This window comes from Zootermopsis nevadensis, unplaced genomic scaffold (assembly GCF_977971745.1).
Source record: "Zootermopsis nevadensis isolate Lab colony 2312 unplaced genomic scaffold, Znev_1.0 Znev_ptg000016l, whole genome shotgun sequence".
Classification (NCBI taxonomy): domain Eukaryota; kingdom Metazoa; phylum Arthropoda; class Insecta; order Blattodea; family Termopsidae; genus Zootermopsis; species Zootermopsis nevadensis.
In genome coordinates, this window is record NW_028259148.1 from 1,761,163 (window position 1) to 1,780,572 (window position 19,410).

General features: G+C 37.1%; 2 protein-coding genes and 1 long non-coding RNA gene across 15 annotated transcripts in view; 1 reads left to right on the top strand and 2 right to left on the bottom strand.

Moving 5' to 3' along the window:
- Positions 1-7,659, top strand: part of LOC110831725 (IQ motif and ubiquitin-like domain-containing protein) — a 39,941-nt gene extending 32,282 nt beyond the window's left edge. For 6 of the 9 annotated variants that reach the window (XM_022068050.2, XM_022068049.2, XM_087349350.1 and 3 more), the window contains 7 exons: positions 726-910; positions 1,451-1,837; positions 2,241-2,405; positions 2,604-2,783; positions 3,779-4,024; positions 5,021-5,206; positions 5,970-7,659. In XM_022068050.2, coding sequence (XP_021923742.2) covers positions 726-910; positions 1,451-1,837; positions 2,241-2,405; positions 2,604-2,783; positions 3,779-4,024; positions 5,021-5,206; positions 5,970-6,125 — 1,505 coding nt within the window. In that variant the 3' untranslated portion in view covers positions 6,126-7,659. Of the gene's footprint in view, positions 1-725; positions 911-1,450; positions 1,838-2,240; positions 2,406-2,603; positions 2,784-3,778; positions 4,025-5,020; positions 5,215-5,969 lie in introns of all 9 variants that reach the window. The other 3 variants (XM_022068056.2, XM_087349352.1, XM_022068057.2) reach the window with 3 other exon arrangements.
- A 1,140-nt stretch (positions 7,660-8,799) lies between these two features.
- On the bottom strand, positions 8,800-9,700 carry LOC147873706 (uncharacterized). Its single transcript, XR_015535281.1, has 2 exons — positions 9,424-9,700; positions 8,800-8,890 (listed from the first exon to the last, which is right to left on the bottom strand). It is a non-coding gene; the product is annotated as an uncharacterized LOC147873706 (long non-coding RNA).
- A 1,663-nt stretch (positions 9,701-11,363) lies between these two features.
- The window catches only part of LOC110831723 (protein O-linked-mannose beta-1,2-N-acetylglucosaminyltransferase 1), a 54,383-nt gene continuing 46,336 nt past the window's right edge, over positions 11,364-19,410 (bottom strand). For 2 of the 5 annotated variants that reach the window (XM_022068041.2, XM_022068040.2), the window contains 13 exons: positions 19,178-19,274; positions 18,456-18,589; positions 17,730-17,909; positions 17,433-17,649; positions 17,220-17,347; positions 16,663-16,733; positions 16,064-16,324; positions 15,580-15,781; positions 14,975-15,165; positions 14,633-14,741; positions 14,322-14,393; positions 13,404-13,513; positions 11,364-12,759 (listed from right to left, as the gene is read on the bottom strand). In XM_022068041.2, the coding sequence (XP_021923733.2) occupies positions 12,690-12,759; positions 13,404-13,513; positions 14,322-14,393; positions 14,633-14,741; positions 14,975-15,165; positions 15,580-15,781; positions 16,064-16,324; positions 16,663-16,733; positions 17,220-17,347; positions 17,433-17,649; positions 17,730-17,909; positions 18,456-18,589; positions 19,178-19,274 (1,842 nt within the window). In that variant the 3' untranslated portion in view covers positions 11,364-12,689. Of the gene's footprint in view, positions 12,760-13,403; positions 13,514-14,321; positions 14,394-14,579; positions 14,742-14,974; positions 15,166-15,579; positions 15,782-16,063; positions 16,325-16,662; positions 16,734-17,219; positions 17,348-17,432; positions 17,650-17,729; positions 17,910-18,455; positions 18,590-18,673; positions 18,836-18,861; positions 18,938-19,177; positions 19,275-19,410 lie in introns of those variants that run through there. The other 3 variants (XM_022068043.2, XM_022068044.2, XR_002543679.2) reach the window with 3 other exon arrangements.

The following is a 19,410-nucleotide window of genomic DNA, read 5'->3' on the forward strand; positions in this document are numbered from 1 at the left end:
CATCCCTTTAAGAATTAAACCACATTTTACTGTTCAGTACGACTTTTATGTCTGTCTGTTCTGTTATCAATTGGCGTAAGAGAACATGTGGATGATACCGACACTGGAATACGTGTAAAAGTTAAATAATGTCCGCACTGAGATTCAATGGCACTTACAAAGAGACAAAAATCATTATTTACAAAAAAATCTTTCTGTCCTAGACTGTGATATGAAGGATAATACACTTAAAACAATTATGATAATGAGTCACAGAAATGTATGCATGGAGTAGGAATGATTTGTATGCTTTTAAAATGTTGTGTACGTTTTTAGAATAGCTATAGTATGAAGTAGCTCATAAACTTCTACAGATAAGAACAGGGACAATGAACACAAAACAAATTCATTATTAAATTAATCATTCATTTACACAAGGGCAGTTTCACAGGTTAATTAAAATATTAAATTATACAAATTATAGGTTCTATTCTTGTTTCGTTCTCAAATTGTTCTACAATATTAAGGCTGAAGTGGTTTCAATAAAAAAATTATTTGTGTGTGTGTGATAAACAGGTTTTTATATTATATTTTCTTAAAATATTTTGCTCTAATTCAGAGTACTGTATAAACATTATCGATTTATGCAAAATTTAACATGCCCAAGACCGACCGACTGAATATTCATGTTGCTAAACATGATTTTGCAGAATTCAAGGTCACTGAAAATATTTAATTTGATGCAGGAAAAAGATCTTGCGATACCCAAACAGCAGAACGCAAAGAGCAGCAGCAAAATACCACGTGTGATGTGGCAACGCAGATGTACAAAGCTGATCACTATGTACCAAGCCGAGATGACAGAATACTTGAAGCAAACAGGTATATAGAAGCTGACGAGTTCGAAAGGCTTGGTGACTTGAATGCAAGGGTTAGTACAATCAAAATCATTTCTTTAGACTGACAGCTGTATGTTATATAATCTAATTGCACACATTCCTGATTACTTTAATGGTGCAGGGGTAAAGGGGGGTTGTTAAGTCAGTTTATTCATGCCTGCCCCCCCCCTCCACATCCACTTCTTCCTCAGATATATAAACCTATTACTTGCATTTGAGCACACACCCTCCTTTACAGATTCAAACAATACGAACGTCCCTAGACATCAGGTTTAAAATGAATATAATCGCTTCTTATTAATATGCTTGCATGAAAAAATGATCCCTTAATATTCAGTTGTTTCGTAACACAATTCTGACACTCTCGCACATTTGAGATAATATCTACAGTTCACCACTGTTTCACTCTAAATTATAAGTTTGCATATTATTACAGTTCATAGGTACAACATTTAAATTATCCATTATCTTCATAAGCAAAACAAAGAAATTATAAGATTTTAATTAATCCTGAAAATACTGCCAAACACAATAAACAACCTTCATAATTTTGTTGTTAATCAAATTTTCAGGCAGTTATCATTCAGCGTCACTGGATGGGGTACATGGCTCGGAAAAGGTTCGCAAAGATGAAGATGGAGCACGAGGAGTATCTTAAATGGGACAGAGAAGAAATCTTGAGATCTGAAAGAGAACTCGATGAACAACTAAGAAAAGAAACTGCACGTAAAATATTCCCAAGGACAAGGGCCGACTATGAAATGCTCTACGCTACGGTTGAAAACTGGCGCAAGGCTGAAGTTAAGCGTATATCAAACATAAAAATTGATGCTGAAAAGAAAGCAGAGTTTTGTTTGTTGCTCAAGAAGGAGATCGAATCTCTTAATACTATTGAGAGACACAGACTTGAACTCAAGAAAGAGAAACTGGCAAAGAAAGAATTAAGTATTATTGAGAAGGTAAACAACAGTAGTACGCACAAATATTTAATTTATTCTTATCAGTAATTGTATGACACAGTATGTAGCGCTTTACGTTAAAATTGTGTATCATTTATCATATACTTGCAGACGGATGAACGAGCTCCGTGGGGTAGAATCCTGTTTTAGAAACTGATTATATGCTAAGCTACTCAAGAAATTCCCTGTACCTTATGGAACCGTAAGGTTCATTATTATATACACAACAGTCCACCACCAGTCCCTACCCTAAGCCAGATGAATCCAATCCACATACATGTTTTGACTGTTATAATTTGCTAACAAAACACTTCAGTATTATCGTGTAAACTTTCAGATCCCATCTGATTTATATTCATGATATATTAACTTTAGTTCTGTAATTATTGTTTTATTTTGACAGTGTGCCACTCCTATCACATGGCTAGGGTCCAATGGGAAAGAAGTATCAATGGAAACTGTGCACATTCAACGAGCAAAAGAATTGAAGGAACTGTATTATATCATGTGTAAAGAGAACGTCACAGCTAAGGAGCGAATAGAACTCTTAATGAGTCTGAAATATGTGGTATGGACATCAAATTTAGTCAGTTAAATACTATGTAAATATGGTTTTTGTATGTCAACAAATAAGCACCTGAACGCATAACAACATTAGATTTTCCTCCCCTTATTATTTTTACAGTTTAGACGACTAGAGTTCGGAATATGAATCGAACATTAACGCAGTTGGCATGATAAAAATTTATATCTGATTCTGTTACAGCTGAAATCATACAATCCCAAGTTGACAAATGAGTTAATTTCATTATTTGAAAGGGAATGCAATTCTCTTATGCACAGCGTGAAAGCTAAGGATTTAGCCACCCTTCGACAAAGAACCCAGAAACTCTTCATTGAACTAATGAAAGATCCAGAATTTAATCCTGAAGCAGCCAAACATGTGGTAAGGTTATTATTATTAAGTGTTCTGTCTTACGACAGGTCCATTGCTCTGCCCAAAAAGAGCTCTCCAGTTGTCCCTATTCTCGGCTTCTCGCTTTAATTCCTGGAACGTCATCTTCTTTCCTTGTTTAAGGTCGTCGGTTAGCTGTATCAATCTTCTTCCCAGTCCTCTCTTTCCTTCAACCTGGCCTTCGATGATATCACTCAGTAATCCATTCCTTCTCATAATATGTCCCAGCCAGTTAGCTTTCCTTCGTGTAATCGCCTGCAGAATGTTTCTTTGCTCGTTGACTCTCCTCAATACTTCTTCGTTGGTCACTCGATCCGTCCACCTGATCTTCTCTATTCTTCTCCAACACCACATTTCAAAACTCTCCAGGTATTTCTGTTCCTTCTTCCTGAGTGTCCAAGTCTCTGCTCCATACGTAACACTTCACTAGTTTCTTCTTCATCTCCACAAGTGGTAAGGTAAAGAGAGGAAATAATATTGACTCCCCGCCCCACAGAAAAATTAATAGAACTGAAATAAATAAAGAATACAACACATCCCTAGAAAAATACAAGTTTCAGTATAGCAAGTATTGTACAGCTGTATAATTTAAGTTTTATTTTATTTTCTATTAACTTTTAGTGTACAAAACACAAAAATAATTGTATGCTGACAACTTAAGACCAGATAATACGCTTCTTCACAATGTATTTCAATGGCACGAAATATTTCATTCTACCGCGTATGACTATGTTATGTGTAGCAATGAATTAATTTGTGGAAATTTAAAGAGCTGAAAACAAAAAGCTTTTCTTGTAATATAAGTGGGAAGTTAGTATTTTGCGTTAATAAATACTGCTTGCTTAACTGTCAGAACTGTTGAAGCTATGACTAATTTTAATTTCTCGGGTTGGTACGAGCAGTATAAAAGCAAGAAGTTATAAAAATGTATGATCATGTTAAGTTATTTTTCACATAATCATAAATTAATGTTCAACTTTGTACAGGCATTTGACTGGAAAGGAAACGAGGGGAAAATGCACTTCTGCCGACAGTGTCAGAGATTTAAGGTGTTCAATGAATTTTCATTCTCTGCAAAGACACAAACGTTGGAAAAATGCATTTCCTGTGCCTGGACAGATGAGACAGCCAGGTCCAGAAATGACTTGGAATCTTATCGATTCATGATACGTGCTCTCCGTCGAGAAGAGAGGAGACTAAAATGTTTCTCGTCACTAGCCTTCATTATGCAGGTAAATTAACAGATTGCATGGAGCCACAACTTAGAAACTTTTAAAGAATGGGAAAGTCTACCAACATTACAGCTCATATTATCCTTCTTAAGTATTACAATGAAATTAAGGACACCTTCAGCAATAAATTTGGAAACATTTTCACGTGAGAGAAGTGAAATATATATTCAGTTTATATTCCTCATGTATTAATATAGATAAATTGTTAAAATGAACTAGTGTATTTTATAACTGTTCAGTCAGTAAAATACATTTTGAGCATTTATGAGTGATAAGAATATATATTTTGGGCATGTGAACTTATTTCAATACCTCCTAGATACTTAGCAGACTTCTTTCAAGGAATAATTATACAACATCCAGACATCCTTATGTCTCTACAAACATATAGCGGCATAACTAATTTTAATCTTCCACAGCAATTCATCACTGACGTTGAACTTGCTTTGGATGCTTACACCAAGTAGAAGTTGACTTGCTTCTGGTGTTTCAGAGGATCACATTGTCTCTTTCATCAGGGCTGAACTGAGGAGGGTCAGGAAGTATCTGGTTTATACCAAGATCTGGTTATGGGAATCGGCAATCAGGGCAAGGGATGCTGACGCAACTGCATTTCTACTCCTTCCTTATCCTTGGATCTGACTGACAAATTCCCACGACCTGTTCCCAACATAAACCAGCTACATCCTGTCTTCTGCGTTGTAGCACCATGTAGTCTGGTAGTAGTTTACCACTTCAGAAGCCCTTGCAACCTACATCATCACGGCACCAGACTGCATGGTGCTACAACGCAGAAGACGGCCATCTTCATATTCACTAGTGTTAAAACCTCAAATCCTCCTCAGTTCCTTCCAAACATCCTTCACTTCACTTCATATTAGAAACTATATGCAGCTTATTTACTAATGCAATGTGACCTTTAATGACAAAAACTGTCACGTTTCTTCTAACAAATGCAAATATACTGTTTGAACAAAATGTTTTTTTTTTATTTAGGACAAGGACTTCTACAACTTAATAGTAAATATTTGGCAATGTCACTCTCCACTGAGTGAGGAAGCAGACCCATATAAGCTCTGCCTAGGTCGATGGGATGTGACAAAAGACTGGACGCCATGGAACTGTGTTATCCTTACCAATGATGAGATGAGGGCACATGTTAATGTAAAAAACATTAAGGAGGTGAGGAGGTACTCTCTCCTGGTTGTACTTTCTTTCTTTTTAACATAATACGACACTGTAATTGCAACAGAGAGTGGATTTCATTACTCATATGTATTTGACAGTTTGGCTTCATTAACGTGCTCACAGCAGTCTGCCACTGTTCCCTATCCTGAGCCAGATTAATCCAATTCACATCATATTTAAGATTCACTTTATCATCATTTCATCTAAGTCTGTGTCCTCCAAGTGGTTTCTTCCCTTCTTGTCTTCTGACCAAAATTTTGTATACAATTTTCATCTTTCTTGAGTGCACTACATGCTCCAACCATCCCATCCCTGTGATATGGTCACCCTAATATTTTTAAACCTCCTCATGTAAATTTCACCCGCCTCCCACCACTTCCCCCTCTTAGATCTAAATATTCTCCCCAGCACCCTCACTGATGTTATAAAAGTAAAAGCAAAACAGTCCCGCTACACGCCTTATAGGCGCTTGGGGGAGATGAGTTATAGCTCCTACTCATTCTTGACTTCGGCACTAGATGGGGGTGAATGGTCAGTATCACGCCCTGGCCGCGCTTTACTCCCGGGAAAGAACCCCGGTACCCACTGGATAAGAGGCTGGGTGGGACCCAGAGCCGGTCTGGACACAGAGGCTAGAGGAAAACCCTCCGCCCCCATTGGGGATCGAACCCCAGTCATCCAGCCTATAGCCAGTCACTATACTGACTGCTGCAGTTCTTGACACAATCAAATATTTTTGTGTTTCTCTGTGTTCCAGACATATGCACAAAACTTCATAGCTGATGTAGGACTCAAGCACAGGATGGCCGAAAGGAAATTTTCTCATCTGTTTAAGTATGACAAACAGTACGCTGCAAGTGGAAAATGGTTTGCTGTGACAGACGCCAAGGCGTATAAATCACAACCTCAATAGTCTGGCGACAACAGACTGAAAGAACTAAAAATTGTCTCCACTTCTGTCTCTCATGCTTTCTGCTAGAGCAATTGTAAAATAACAAGCATTTTTTTTAGCACAAACTATTTTTAAAAATAACTACAGTTCTAAAATGCCTAGTACAATGCCATGTCTCTCATGATTTATGTTAAATTGTAGAAAATAATGGAAAAGGAGAAAAATAGTTTTCTAGTGCCACTTCAGAACTTTACGTGCCACAGAATGTCAAAAAGTTTAATCATCTAAATTCTGTAGGATTTGAGGTTCTCGCCGTGGTGAATACAAAGACGACCATCTTCTGGGTAGTCTGGCACTACAACCCAGAGGCCAGCCACATTTATGTATATTATGAATCAGACAGAAGAAGAATAAGAAGAAGAAACATCTGTTACAGAAAAACAAAGAAAGTTAGTCAACAATAATCAGTACAAAGTGCCTAAAAACAAACAATTCTATCCTCCAACGCACATGTTAGAGGAAGACAAAAAGGTACAAAATTAATACGCTTCGTTCATTAAAAACAGTTACAGAGTACTTGAAACATGTCCACAAGAATGTTATTTAGACATTAGGTCAGAACTGGGTAAAACAATACCCTCACGATGAACCTGCAATAAATTTAACGCATAAAAACCTATTTCAACAGATATTTCATTCTCTGAAGTAACTGAGATCTGATTCACTACATATATTTCCAACACACGTCAAACATTTTCTCTCTTTCTGCATTAGTTAACATGACAACGGAAAGTCTATACTGTATTTCGTATGTAACCACTGTCATTTCGGGCAATAAGATCATAAAAAAAACATAAAGTGAAGGTAAAACGTCTCAGCAGTCTCAAATATTTATTTGAGAAAAACTAAACAGCACACACATATGAAACTCACGCTACGGGAAGCAGAAATAAAAAAATATATTGTAGCATGAGAAGTAACATAACTCCAACTATGTCAATTCAACCTGAGAAAGAATTTGGTTCTTCAATTCCACAGATTCCATGACCATAACCATCAAGGTACATTCCATAAAAATCATCCATGTCCCCCCCCCACTGGTACCTGGCCAGAATAAAATTCTCTTTTCGAAGATCAGGCAACGTCTGGAAATCAGTTATACCATTCTTGAACTGTAACCTCTCAGATAATTTGTATTTATCATGTACATTCAGAAGTCTGTATCTTTTATACTATCATACAATTCAGGTTTTCGGTCAAAATTAAGCGTTCAACTCGTAATTTGAAGAATTCTGACACTGGAACTAACAGGACTATTATTAATTTCATCAGTCTGTCCAAGAAAATTCAAAAGCACAGTTGAACAAAACCACAAGAATATCCTTCCTCAGTTAATCTTACATGTACAATATTTAATTTCTGATTTTCTCTGCCTATAGCGCAGTAGATAGGCAAAAATAATATTAAATGATGTAACACTACACAGCATCTGTAGTTGAAACAGAATCATTAAATAACCGATCAATTAATAATAAAGAATTGAATTATCACTGTACTTCCATTAATTATTTCTGAAGTTATAAAATATGTAAGTAATTTATAATAATACTTTAATACAACTGGTAAAAATAATCCTTTATAACATCAAACATATTACAGTTTACTTTGGTGTAATCAGATGAATCACAAATTAGGTTAGGTTAGGTCAGTGCACATCCAACAATTTGGATTTCTATAATTGCAGTACAGAATATAATGAACCATACCTCGAACATCCTATCAAATCTCTCGGAAATGTTTCTTACCACGTGTTATATCGAACCGCGCACTCACTCTTTTTCATGAATCTGTAAATGTTCTCTAAGATCACATTTTCGTTTAAAACACTTACCACAGACACTGCATTCATGAGGCAGAACTCCAGTGTGTAAGAGATGAAAATGTTTTTTGAGACCTCCTGGTTCTGTAAAGGACCTACCACATTCACTACATACATGAGGACGCTCTCCCGTGTGTATCATAACGTGTTTCTTCAAATTGCACAACTGTGTAAAGGATTTCCCACAAAACTTACAGATGTGTGGTCGTTCCCCCGTGTGCGTTAAAATATGAGTTTTTAGATTACAAAGTAACGTGAAAGATCTGTTACACACATCGCACACGTGTGGTCGTTCTCCTGTGTGGCTGAGGGAATGACGTTTTAATTTTCCTTTTTCTGCAAATGACTTATTACATACTTTACACATGTAAGGGCGTTCCCCTGTGTGCACTAAGAAATGTCGCTGAAGTTTACTGAGTTTTGAGTATGTTTTTTTGCACACTGCACACTCATGACTTCGTACTTCCTCCTTCCTCTTCACTCTTTGTTCTTTTACCGTAACACTACCAACCACTTCCTCCTTTAATGGTGTAACGTAACCATTATCATAACCCCCTATGTCTTCAGTCACATCTTCCTGCTCCGTCTTATGTTCTTCATCATCAATTTTTTCTCTATATTCATGATTCTCTTCTTTGATAATTTCCTTCCCATATTCTTCTTTTATTTCTACAAAATTTAAATTCCATGGATATTCCACATGCTCTTGTGAGATGTCTTCTTCGTCATCTTTTGATTCTTGTTTTATTAATCCAATATCCATTATGTAAGATAATGTTCTATTTCCTGATAATAAAGTATTCATTCAAAGCTTACCTATGATATGCAACATCAGTTCCAAACAAAACCTCTCATTTTTTTCTTCCAACTACATTGTTCCCATAATTCTTCTCTTTTCTGAATTAACCTGTTCAAAAACAAGCATCACATTAAACTTCATCATCTTTACAAGTACTGCAATTATAAATATGTGACTAACAAACATGTGAGGAAAGAATGTTCCTAAATATGTACTTTATGGCCATTTTAATTTTATATCACACACCAAATACAAAGACATACTAGAATAAAAAATAAATAAAAATTTGATGGACCATAACCAAAGTTGGGGAAGGGAAACAATGGAAGGATAAAATGATGGCAGTTACTTAATCAACAATTTAATGAATGTCTCTCACATTAGCAGAACTAACAGCTTCTGAATGGAATTCCCTTAGGAATTGTTACATATATTGTCCTAGTTTTCTAAATATTAATATGTACTAAATCTTGTTATTTCTACTACACAATACAAGGATTTATGGTGTGTGTGTGAATTAGTTCATTTCCTTGACTGTAAAGATTATCAACAGTGAATTTTTCAGACATAACTAACTCCCAATAGCAGTCTCATGCACAAACACCAGAGCTCAGAAATCTGACAGCATGCTTGTGACTAACCAGCATATTATGAATGACAGAGTGTCAGTCGCTAAATACAGTCGCCTATGGTCGATAGGGAACATTCGTTCTCTATTTTTACACAACCTGGGATTGTCTATTGTAATCACTTGCCTCAACACAATAATATAATCATAAAAAAGTGGGCGGAGTATTTGCTTTTCATTATTGCTACTACCACCATCACACACATGCTGCAGGGATTTGCTTCAGTTAAGTACCGAAAATTAAAGGAAATAACACTGCAATACACAAAACTATAAAATCGACGTGATTATACTCACCATCTTTGCGGGGAACACTTCTATCCTTGTTGAAAGCAATTCAAATGATCTTTCCTTTCTTCTTCAGTTTACGTTACATGTACAATACCTTGAATTTAGGTTAGGTGTTTTTGTTGGGAAGAAGAAAGAATCTTACGTCTCGCAAATGTTCTTTTAATTCACTTTCACAGTTGCATTTAAAATGACGACTACATTTACATTTCCCAATATGTAATACGCCATTTACAACATAAAATAGATCAAGCCTCATGGTGAGTAGGTCACATCCAATCACATTATAAATCTAACCATAGTGCAGACCACAGACGACGAAGATTAACATATTTAGATTGAAACCGTTATACTATGACATGAAAACTATATTTCAACATATTCAATATAGATATGACCCCGACAAATTTTCAAACGTAGGCTAAAAGGGTGACGATCACAAAACAAAAACAGAATACCTCGTTAAAGACTAAATTACAAATATAGGTTTTCAAGAATTCAGTAGACGATTTTTAACAGCTAAGAGGAACTGGCAAAACTGTAATCATGCAGCAACCAGAGGAGACAAACTAAGTGATGGACTCAGAGCTCTGTAATTCCCAATTTATACAAGTTTAACAGCAACGAAAGTTAACCACTTCTTTGTTGTTCATAAAATGCTATTGTAATACCAGTACTTGCTAAATATTTACACAACTATCTCATGCCTTTTGCTTAACCGAAAAACACCTTACAAGCCCGTTCATTTCCACAGGCTATAGTAGTTTCCTGGTGAACGAATAAACGGGTTTTCATTAAATTCTGTGACGTTATGCCTCAAGGGCCTACTACATAACACAAATTTCTAATATCCTAAAACTACTAACACTAACGTGACAAAATCTCAGTAATTAAGTGGGATGTGATACTATTTACGTCTGCATGAATGTCATTAGCCAAACCTCACATAACCTAACTTTTCCTATTCTAACAAGACGGCCGTATTTTTGGTTGTTGCGCTAGTCTGGCAGAAATTTACCGTCTCAGAAGTACTTGCTGCCCTGCGCAGCTCTAACATTACCTAACCTAACTTAATCTAACCTCTAGTCTTTGGGGGAAAAAGTATGAAATGGCTGTACGGAAACTTATGAAACTTTTGAGTGTATATTACGGAGTAAGGCACTACTGAAGAATAATAATTTCTCCAGCATCTCCGGCCTGAGTGTACTCTAACATAACGTAATCAGACCTCTTTAAAACTAATCTCCGTCTTCGCATTTGTTAGCAAGAGAATGGTTTGAAGAATGTTTATGAATTTTTGACACAGATGAATACTCATTCGTTCTTGCTTCTTGCACTCTTACGTAATAAAAGTCTGCATCAAAAGCACACTAAAGCAACCAAGTACATAAATTGTAGGTGCATGGTGATGGTTCATGCTGAATTGGCTGTTGATAAAACCGAGGATTCCGACATGGCATGTCAGATAAAATAGAAAGTTGGATAACCAGGACTATACTGTGTCTGGAACTGTATACTGGATTATTAGGTTACACATAATATATAATAGCCTAAATATACCTGAACCTGATAATATATTATCAGCATTTTAGTATTAATGACACAAACACAGATTGTCCCGTTACTGTGTTGGAGAGGTTATATTTGATGTGGTATTAACTTCAATTCATACTAAAATAATTTTATTCTTCATTCATAACACAAAGTTTAAATTCTCAAAAGGTGACATCATATTTTCATACAAAAGTATAAACATATTGGACATACAATATTCTACAGACAGGAGTAAATATATCAGAAGTGATAAAAGATATGTATCTGGCATCTCCACTTCATCCAAAAGGAACTGAACATCCAAATAAAGGTGTATTATTACACAATAAAGCTGAAATAATTTTTGACATGGATATTTGTTCACAATGTCAGCTAGCTTAGTTACAAGTGATACAGTCAGAATTTAAAATGATTCAAATTCACTCAAAGACTGGTAAATTGTCTTATTACTAAACATGTAGTAATGAATCTTGCAAATGAGTAAATGTTTTATGTTAGTAAAGAGATGTACTATAAAATGTACTAATTATATTTTGAATTTTGTTTCCATTTCTGAAGTTCTTGGAAAATTGTCAAATATTAGATTTAGAAACAGGTTTTTACTTCATAATTGTTATTGCAATAAATAACTCTACAGAATGAATTTACATTTGGACGTATATTACAGTCACCTTCTGATATGCAATGAACATGATTTGTCAAAAATGTGGCACACGAACATAACGCTAACTTTCAGTGTCTCACCCTAATACCATTCTTCTAGCAGCCTTCTTCATATTCTTCTATATAAGTATCTGTATTAATTTAAGCCCAACTTAATGGTACCTGCACCTTGCCGTGGTGGTGGGGCTTGAGTCCCTCAGTGACCCCAAGAGCTATTGGTAGGGCCTCCCTAGCCAGATTGCTCGAGGAGGAGAGGTCAGAATAAGACAGGTACCCTGGTCTTCCAGGTTGGGGGCTGGTCGCAAGGCTAACAACCTTGCACCGTAAAAAGTAAGATGTTTCGAAACCTCGATCAAAGCCTCGGACAGACGGACCTAACAGAGGACCGAATGGAAGAGGAGAATTGAGGAGGCCATGGACCGAATACGGACCGGAGAGCCATAGAAGAAGTATTAATTATTCATCACGTACTAAACACACCTATTTTCTAAAGTTACTTCTCATGTCTTCGGACTGTCCTCACATATCAGTCATATCATTATAACTACCGAGTAGGTTCTTATTGTCACGAATATGGAGAACACATATCACACAATTTTGGCATTCTGCGGAGATAAATTATGTACACAATTTCTCACAAAATACTTGGCACACTGAAGATGGAGGGGGGGATCTTAACATAAGAACCTGCGAGTCCTACAGACATAACACTGAGATGACTTAATTTCACGAAAAATGTGGATAGACATAGTTTCTAAACACTACTTTATCCTGCTATCTAACTGTGGATTTTTGTTTTTGAGGTCCCAAGTAAATTGGGGTAATGTTGGATGGCTTGTACCTCCTGAAATAAATAATTTCTGAATCAAAAGTAAGCAAGACATAACATAGGGTAAGGAATCATTGTATGATTTGAGGTTTTCACAGCGGTGAGTCTGAAGATTTCTGTCTTCTGGGTTGTTGCGCTGTGTAGTCTGGTCGATGTTAACCAACGTTTCAGAGGTCATACTGCCTCCGTCATCAGGGCGATGAAGATTTCTGTCTTCGGGGCTGTTGGGCTGCGTAGTCTGGTCAATGTTTACCAACGTTTCAGAGGTCATACTGCCTCCGTCATCAGGGCGATGAATATTCATCGACCAGACTACACGGCGCAACAACCCAGAAGACAGAAATCTTCAAGGAATCATTCGTTGCAGTAATAAGCACTAAGTTTTCAACTTACTCCACAATACATTTTTTGCCCCACAAGTGCGTATGTTCTCATAGCTACAATATTGCCATATCTGGATCCAGAGTCCACCTGTCATATTTAGGGGAGAATACAGACACAAGGTATTTAAGAACGTGGTACTGAGAAGAGGTAGAACATGGAAAGTATAAAGGAAATGGCATTAGGACAGAGAAGAAAACTGTTGAATAGCTTCTCTATTTGTAGTAATAGCTTTTCTTACCGTAAACCAGGTTGTAAAATTTGCAGTATCTACTTACGCATACTCCGAGTTCGGAACTCCGATGACGAGCATTTCGCTTCCCTTCATGTGAAGTCTCCACATGCTTTTGTGATAACCCCGAACGTCAAGATCCCAAATCCTGAAGCACTGAAACGCGGTGGAAAATCATGATAGTAGTTTGCTTAGTAAATGGGGAGAAAAAAAAATGGAGTATCTAGCGATGCGAATCCTATACAGTGAATCTGTATTAGATGTACAGTCCACAAAGTAGGCTAAGAATCTTAAAATGATTTATGACACTTGTACGAAGGTGGTTCAACGGAAACTGATCTGGAGCATGGCGTTCACGGGTAGTGTCATGCAATACCAAAATTCCATCAAAAGTGTAGGAAACGGCATCAATCAGTTGCGTGATAAGTGTCGGGGTTATTTATTTAAGGAGTGATATGTGAGATACCAAAAAAACAATTCCAAACACAATACACATCTGTCTGAGAAAGATCAATGAACTGTGATTCAGTTTTTGGGCACAGAGGTCGGCAATTTGAAGAATTTATCAGCATATGGAGGCTGTGTGCCGCAATGCTTGCGTGTCAGGCAGTTTCATCTCATGTAAAAAAAACACCATAAACACCAAGGTTCAGCGCATGTGAAGCGTCTTGTGTACAGAATGTACCTCTCCTCCTGACTTCAAAATCTTTGCGTCATTAAAGTAGGCACAAGGGATGACGATTCTAAGTTGACGCTAAAGTGCAACAAGGTGTTCAAGAACTTTTCTAGCCGCAGCATAAAGAATTCTTTGAAAAAGACATCCAGTGCTTGGCGATTCAGTCGGACGCATAGTGGGATGCGCGCCTGAATGTGGTGGGAGGTGGAGGTTTATATTGAACCACCCTTATATTTACTGTCGTTACTATCTAACTTACATTTATTTTTAAAAATATCAAACTATTACCTTGGCTACTTGGAGCCATGTCACAAAATCCTTCGGTTCTTCCATTTTTATGAACATAATTATGATTTCACCCTGAAAAGAAAAAAGAATGAATACACGTATGTAATTTACGTCTCAAATGTCTAATTGAAACAAAAGAATTTTATGTTGCAATGAAGAAAATGCATTCCTTTGAAAATCAGTGAAATTTACCAAAGTTCTCTGAAATTTTATTTTTAAATTAAGGTTTAAGTCAAAAAAAGGTTAAAATGACTTTACATATTATATGCAGAGTTGATGCAATTAACATTGCCTGAGACGATGAACCTCACTTTATTGTCTGGTATGAAGTTCTCTTCACACGGTGATTTGCTGTGGTCCAAAGCCAATCCTCTCTTGATCATGCCCACAATTAACTCCTCGTAGTTACTCTTCTTCAAGCTGAAAGTAAATACATCACAAGTATTTTATTTACGGTACAAGCAGTTGATCTAATGTCTGCACAAAAGTATACAAAATGGACAGTGATACAAAGTGAGTTGATACTAAAGCTTGGAAAAAATTTCTCTGACAATAAAATATCAGCTCATATTTCACTTTTATGTGATGCAAAAGTAAAATATGGCTCTTATTCCTAGTTATGTGACATGTAATACATCTTATCATCTCCTTACCTGTCCACGTTTTTGAGCTTTGCATGCGGCAACGTGTTGAAAGAATGTTTCTTGAAATAGACGTCTTGGAAGTATGAATTCATGTTCAGACCCGAAGCACCAAAATGGTATGTTCGAGACACGTCGGGAATCACGCATTCTCTGCCTCTCCGAACTTCGGGTAACCGCATCCACATGTCCCAGTCCCACATCTGGGAATGCATCGTAAAACAGATTTCTGATACTGATATAAAAGTGCTTCAAATTTACTTAGCGTCTGACACATATTGTGAAAATTATCTTTTGACCTTACCCAAGCAGTGAAAGTAGTCCCAGGAGAAATTTACTAGATTTACTGTTTACCTTAAGTTTCATGTATTTTTCATAATGAAACAGTTTACAAATCAACCCAGCTTCAAATTTTGGAACCCCACTCTTTGACTGAAAGTGTTTTACTTAATTAAAATAAAAAAGAAAAGAGTTCACAAAAACAAAACATACAACAAAATTTTCCTTCATCCATCAAAGTTTACACAATTTCTCTTCCCAAGATATTTTATTAATATTTACTAAATGTACAACACCAAAATACAAAAATGCGTCTTTCATTAAAATGTGACGCCAACCTTCTCAGGCGACGGCCATTTGGATTCGAGCTCATCTTTATACAGAGATCTCTTAAGGATCCAGCCCAGGCCCGGCATCGTCTCCACCCGGTATAATAAACTTGGATCGTCGCTCGTGTGCTCGTAACCCTGGTCGTTCCAAGCAGAGATGCAGTAGAGCGTCTCGTCTTCCTCCAGCAATCGCCGCGTCTGACTGAAATAACTGCAGTACACAAACATTAATCTGCTCCTTCCATTTAATAAACAAACTCCATGCAGCGAAGTCATTATTATTGTTATTATTCTCCCATCTAGAGCTAGGTCTTGCAAGTGACGTCTTCCCTTCAGGTTTTTGATCAGAAATTTATATAATAAATACGCAGAATGTACGAAATATTCTGGCAGAAGACCACTGACATTTCAGAGATGCTTTCTGCCTCCTTCATCACCGCCCTGATGATTTTTATACAGAGTCAGCTTCCACAAGAATTGTTACTGCGCTCACCTAAAAAAGTCTGGGGATACGTCCAAATCCTCTTCCACGATAATCGCGTATTTGGCATTTGGAAATATATTGAACGTAGCAGTGAGAGATGCTTTGTAGTGCTGCGATATTCGGGCGTTCTTAACCCCGATAGGCGTGTGCTGAATTCCTCGAAGTCCGAAGAGTTTTGTAACCTCAAGAGGTTCCTCAAAGTAACCATCAATAAACACTGTTATCATCTCTGGATTCGCTCCGTGCGCCGATAAAAGAGACCTCAGCATCCTGGAGAAAGAAGTATATATTGAAAAGGACGTCATAAATCTCCTTCAATATTTATGAAAAAGATCCTCAGAGTAATTTTTGTAGAAAGTGTTCAAATATTTGAACAAGGGAGTGAAGATGGCTGTAACCTGGGACATAACACTGTGAAGTCTGGTAGATGTTGATCAACGTTTCAGAGGAGTTTATTTCCTCCATCATCAGACCCTGATAACACGTCTGTGAGAACCTCAAATCTCACGTAGAACACGAAATGGTCCTATTAAATTTCCTGGTAAAAAACAGCTGAATGTTACATTCAAGGAACGTACAGTCCAACGCGTAACGTAAATTGATTTTACCTGTATAAATAGTGGGGCCTGTTGCTTGCGATTATTGCTACTGGTACATCACGGACTTCATTATTCACAACCTATGACAAAATTAATAAAAATTATTTATTAAATCTTTAACAGCAAGGAATTGCATAATAGCGAAATACTGCGAAGGTCAATACTTTTCACAATAATTATCAATTATTAATTTAAGAAGATAAAGTCATTCCTCCATTACCATCCTTTCAATATTCATGGTACAGCTTCCATAATCACAAATTTAATTTGAAATCTTTCCCATGGGACATTTTTATGAGCTTCGCAGAGCTTTTCAACATCTAACTCACTCACCCTTGTCGTAGTTAGACTCATTCAACACTGCGCCGGCATTTCTAAAATTTTTTTTTTTTTTTGCATATTTTACATAATTTCCAGATAAAATATAAGCGATGTTTGTACCGTGCCAAGAGAAAAAATAATATTAATTAAAATAACATATTTATCAGAGCATCTGAACATCCAAGGAACAAATTCCTCTCAAATTTGCAGGAATAACTGTTAACTATTATTCTGATTGGACTTACAGGTTCAGGGTTAAAGAACAACGGGGCTGGATCTGTACAGCTGCAGACGCTGCCATAGCCCTCGATATGATTGCAGAATTCTCTCCTTCGTCGGTTTTCTTCCGTATCCAACCAATCACATTCACTCGCTTCAACACAAACATTTATGTTTTTACAAATTAAAAATCACAGCGTTACTGAGAATTATGTGCACTGTATTAAAAATTACTGTACCTTCAACAGGAACTAGTGGCACTTCTGTCCGAAGAACTGCCGGGGCCCCCCAGGTGTTGAAATCGGTACTCTTGCTGTACGACTCCCCAAACATCCTGGCACCTTTCTGTGTTACCATGGCCCACATATCTCTCCAACCAATGACCTGCGCTCGCTTTGAGCCGAGCCTCTTCAGAAGATCTCTCGCAGGCTGCTTCATCTGGAAAGTTCCTTCGTCCTGAAAATCGACCAGAGGAATTCAGACAAAGTAGTGTCTAGACACAAAGTTAAGTCACTTTCTAGTCTGTTATGGCTTACCTTTATGGTGAATATGATGACTCTGCCGTCAGACACCATGTTGAGGAAGAGGGCCATGGCCTCGTCCTCGTGCGGCGAGTATGTGTCGAAGGCGCGCTGGGCCATGACGCTGCCACTCGCCTGGTTCAGGACCATCACGTGTATCCCTCGTCCCTTGTGTTCCTCTCCGTCCTCCAGGATCTAGCAAGCTACACTAACATTAAATTTCTCTCGTCTCAATTAGCTATTTTGATAGCAAAGACTTTAATTACACAAAAATTACTCAGCAAATTCTTTGGACTCTTATTACTCGATACAACCAAATATGAGTTGAAGATTTTTATATCTGCACAAAGAAATCTGAAAGATGTAGAGAAACATTAAGTTCACTTTCTTTTAAGAAACATTTTATTCTATTGGTCTACAATTAAAAATTATCTTAATAAATTAATTCTATGACATATTACTTCCATTTACGAAATGTAAAGGTTCATTACCATCTTAACAAGAGCTCACCAATAGTACCAATCCTGAACCATTTTAATATTATTCTTACATCTGTGTCTAGGTCTTTCACACAGTCTCTTTCCTTCATGCATTTTGTATACTTCCTATGCATGTTACATGCACCACCTATCTCATGCTTCATCATTTCGTAATCTAACAACACACAACGACAAATATAAATTACGAACAGATTATCAAACACTTTCAAATAAGTGTAGCACTGCCCTTTAAGCGACTTACCGTTGTTCCATCTATTGAAACTGACACTTTCGATTGGCTGGACAAAACTTCGATGGCGAGCGACTTGGGCTGACTTTCCTGAAGTCTCAAACTGTTCCTTCTGTTCCCCCCCTCAACAAGCTCTCCTCCACCCACTGCAAACATCAAGTTCCGATGCGTTACTTTCGATTTTATTTCCAGATTCCAAAAACGAAAGGCCACATGCGAACTTTACGCACAGAATACGTCTTCCATGTTCGTTTCTTCAAGATATACAAAATAAAGTGCGCATGTCAGTCACTAATACCACTACAAAAGCAAATTAGATACGATACACCATCACGTATACCGAACTATAATTAGTGCATGTTCATACAGTCTTTGTTAGTATGCTGGCACGGAGTTTCTTGATTAGCAGTTTACTCACTTTCAGAGATACTTGCTACGTTCATTACCCTGAAGACAGAGGAAGAAAATACCTCTGAAACGTTGGTAACCCTCTACCAGACTACACAACATTACAACCTAAAAGACCGCAACTGACACAAATGATTCCAATTACTGACTATGCGCAGATGGCGTTATTCTGGTTTCCAGCATGCTACCGTTACGTTCCTGAGTTCAAAGTCATCGTGTCTTTCTTCTTACCACATCAAACACTTCAGTTATTCAAAAATATGCTTTAAGCGTCCTTTTATGTTACTCACTGCTAGGGATATTTGTGTCTGGTAAGTTTTATGTACCTGTTGTAGGGGTCACTTCATGAAGACGTCTGCTTGTATCCAAGATGAACATCACATTGATGCCAATTGTAATGAGTAACACCACAACAAGTAATCCCTGCCGTAAACAAACAATCAATTACTGTCAATGTTACGAAATTCTGGTGGGAGACTTGAGATATTTGCATTTTGAACTCCATAATTTTAGACAAACGAGTACAAACGTTCTGTAGACCTAACTGTAAAACATGACG